At 40.5% G+C, this 3,807-nt stretch overlaps 1 protein-coding gene across 1 annotated transcript; it reads right to left on the bottom strand.

Moving 5' to 3' along the window:
• Positions 1–951: 951 nt before the first annotated feature.
• ved (ventrally expressed dharma/bozozok antagonist) lies at positions 952–2,626 on the bottom strand. The gene is made up of 3 exons (XM_053411496.1): positions 2,392–2,626; positions 1,571–1,830; positions 952–1,305 (listed from the first exon to the last, which is right to left on the bottom strand). The coding sequence occupies exons 1-3, from the start codon at positions 2,624–2,626 to the stop codon at positions 952–954; spliced, it is 849 nt and encodes a 282-aa protein (XP_053267471.1).
• Between the last annotated feature and the right edge of the window lie 1,181 nt (positions 2,627–3,807).

Here is a 3,807-nt window from a genome sequence, read left to right as displayed (position 1 = left end):
TATCTCATTAATTTGATTAATTTACCTATTCATTTATATCTCCCTATATCATTTTGTAACTCCTGTTTCAAAGGAGGATTATCAGGCTCTGATTATCCTCCTCAAACTGATTATCATAGCCACATTTATTTACGCTGTATAATCAAGAAATAAAGAAGAGTGTGTGTCTTTGTAAGAATTTTATGTTTCAGGAAAGTCAGATGAAGAAATTCCTGAAAGCTTATTTGAATTGTTTTCTTTTCTTTGCTGCTCTTTTTTCAGGTTTGACCCTCTGCAGCCCTCAGGTTGGTGTAGACAAAGAGTTTTCTCTTTCTGTAAACAGCTGTCTAGATGCAGAAGACATACATGGTGGAAGAGGAACTCAGATCCTCTACTTCAGTAAGTGAATAGCAAAAGTAGATTAAGAAAGTAGTACCATAATTGAAAGTACAGAAATGTTGGCAGCAAACTAAACTTGTGGTATTGAGAGTGAACAGACTGATTCTGTAGAAAAGTGGCTCCTATGAGTGTCAGTATTATGAGTATATATATTACTGTTTGATCAAATATCGGTTTGAAGTTCTGTTGAAATTTTAATAAAAGAAAATAAACATCAGATTTAAACAACAATCAGATAAACAACAAAGTTTGAATAACTCTTTATTTAAGCAGTGTCATTTCACAGTGACAATCTGATAAAAACACAAATTTAAATATATGCAAACTATACAAGCAGAGGTACACACATATATCACATTATTGCACACTACCCGGTTTGATTCATGATTAAGATGCTAGCTTCACAGCCATGTTTGGGATCTGTATCTTACAAAATTAATTTCTGTTGGTGTTGATCCTATTAGGATAAGATGAGAACAGAATTTGTTCAAAATGTAAAGCCAATACAATCTTATTTAGTTTGAGTTAAGAATACAGCAGTTGCTCAGGTTCATCTTCTTTGGACAGCCAGTGTTAGTAGTACTGAGGATAAGCCGGGTAGGAGCCCATGAGTTGAGTCGAGGCAGAGGGCATCATGACCCCCGGAAGGCTGCTGTACTGGTAGGAGTCCAGGGGCCGCGTGGGAACACTGGACAGGCGGGAGCTGTACTGCAGACTGTGTGGATGGACGAAGGAGGCAGCAGCCGGGGCCTCCTGCGCTGCTGCTGCTGCTGCTGAGTGGTATCTGGGGTAGGGTCCCGGCCTGTAGGACTGCAGCTCAGGATAATGCATGAACTGGGAGGCGATGTTTGCCTGGCAGGCGTGAGCCAGGGCGTCCTGCACGGTCCTCTTCAGCTTCATGCGTCTGTTCTGAAACCAGTTTCTGATCTAAGGTGCAGAAAGAAGAGGAAAGTCTCATGAGGAAAAGTTTACACCAAAGAACATTGTGAAAAATTAAGCAGTTCATCATATTCCTGGGAAATAACCACATTTAAATAAATACTAATTAATTCAAACATATTAAATTGCTATTTGTCTTGGAATTCACTAGAGTCGGCATAAAATCTAGAGGTCATGGCCTCAGTATCCACAGTGATAGCTGCTGATAACTCAAACACTGGAGACATATTAGTGACACCCTGAGGCTTGTTACCTGTTTGTCAGACAGGTTGAGCTTCTTGCAGAGTTCGGCCTTGTCCTGTGTTCCCAGGTAAGCGTTCCTCTTGAAGGCCCGCTCCAGGCTGCTGATCTGCTCCGACGTGAAGGCCGTGCGGGGTTTCCGGCCCGACGGGGGGGACGGCGGCGAGGTGGACACACAGTCAGTAAGGGCCGAGGGGGAGAGGGAGTGACACCCTTCACTCTCATACCCGGAGGTTTCCTCCTCTGTCCCACTGCTGAAACTGGCCTCTGTGACTGGAAAGAAGAATTCAACATTCAACATTAATTTTAGCCATTTAAAAAAAAAAGTTCAACTCTTCATCTTGTGGAAACACATACAAAAGTAATGTAATCTTCAATACCCACAGTTACTTGTGTAATTGAGTAAATGTAGGTACTCTGCGTCAGTGACAGCTTAAGGCCACTACTAAAAAACGTTGTTACGATTTAAGGCCCCTCTGCACTTAACAATATTCGTTATTTGTTTTAACACAAACATGTTCCGCAGAAAACTTTTATTCTAGTATTGTCATGTCATATAAATGTATTTAATCCTAAACTTCATCCTCTAACTACAGTTCAGAGATAATTATTTACCTGCACTACACATTAAAGCCATACATACAAGCTGTATCAGCTTGTTTAATAAAAATAAATATTTTTGCAATTTTTTACTTTGACTAATAACTTAAGTTATTTAACTCTATGCTACAATTCAGCATTTGAAAATAATATAACACAATTTTGAGTTTTTGTAAGTGGAAAAGACTCAACACTTCTAGTGTGTTAAAAGGAATTGTCATGAAGTGAATTTACCTTGATTGCTTTGAGAGGTTTGGTGCTGGGGTGTGCTCAGGCTGTACGCATCCAGGCTCTGACTCCTGCTCTCTTCCTGTTGCTCAGGTACATTTTCTGACTTTTGTCTGCAGTAAAAACCTGGCAGACTCTCAGAATTTGTCCCGCAGGCTGTGGTTCCAGGGGTTGGGACAGCGTCTGATCCTGCTGACTTGCTGCTCTGGGCCATCCACTCGATGGAGAAATGTCCTCTCATTGCTGCAGAGTGCTGAAGATTTGTTTCTTTCTTCCTCTAATGGAAGCAAAAAACAGTATTTCCTTTGTTTTAAATTGCAAAATCTGAAGTGTAGTTTCTGTCCAGAGTGCAGGGGAGAATCTCAGGATGGTCAGTCAGTGCTGGTGGCAAAGGAGTTGTAGCTGCCTCTTCCTGGCAGCCTGTCTGTACTTATAGGGGACATCCCACCTCATCTCAAACTCTCTCAGCCCCAAAGATCAAAGCATGCATCCTCACTTCCCTCCCACCCTCCCCTCCTTTAGTTTTCACAACTGGAGTAATTAAGACGTCTCATTCAGTCTCAATGAGGCTGTTACAGCATGGCTCCAGTAAGTCTGGAAGGCCCCCCCTCCACAACATACACAAACACACACACACACAACACACACGCCCTCCTTCCTGCCTCCAAAAACAGATAATAGACACACCTCACCCCCAAACTGTCTGCATCTCTACATCCACACTGTAAATGCAAGTATGCAGTGTAGAACAGGACTACTTCTTCATCTAAAGAACTTACTTTCTCATATTATTGTATACTTGTACTGCAGCATTGCAAATATATTGTATCACTTAATGAGCTGAAGTTTTAAAGCACCAATATTGAGTAGGGCTCCAAGGTACCTGTGTTGTTTGTGCATATTTCCATGTTTCGCTCCTTTATACGTCTACTTCTCTACATTAGAAAAATATACCTCACTTTTATGTGACAGCTATAGTATTTTAAGATAAAGATATGGTATATTTAAAGCTGAAACAATAAATAAATTGACAGAAAAGCAATCGTCTTTCATTTCAATAAAGACGAGCAGCTTCTAAAATGCAAAATTGTTTGCTGTAGTAAATCGAATGTATCTAGAAAGAAAGCTGATTAGATATGTCAGGAACAGTGAAAAAAAATCGCCGGCAGACATTTGAAGACATCACCTTTGTTTTCTGAAATCTGTACTGAGGATGTTACAGCATTTTCTGCAGACAAATTGGTAAGATAATAATAAACAGTCGCAGCCGAGACTCTCGTCCCTTTCCAAGCAGACATTAATCAAATTCTTCAAATCTCCACTCAATGCTAACCTGCTCATCACACATTTAGGGGCCATAGTTACTCTAAAAATAAAAACCTCAATCAGAAAAGACTAATTTGAGCCTATGACCAACATAAT

This window comes from Pleuronectes platessa, chromosome 19, assembly GCF_947347685.1.
Source record: "Pleuronectes platessa chromosome 19, fPlePla1.1, whole genome shotgun sequence".
NCBI lineage: Eukaryota > Metazoa > Chordata > Actinopteri > Pleuronectiformes > Pleuronectidae > Pleuronectes > Pleuronectes platessa.
The sequence above is the reverse complement of the archived record's forward strand: the minus strand, read 5'-3'. Positions and strand labels throughout refer to the sequence as shown.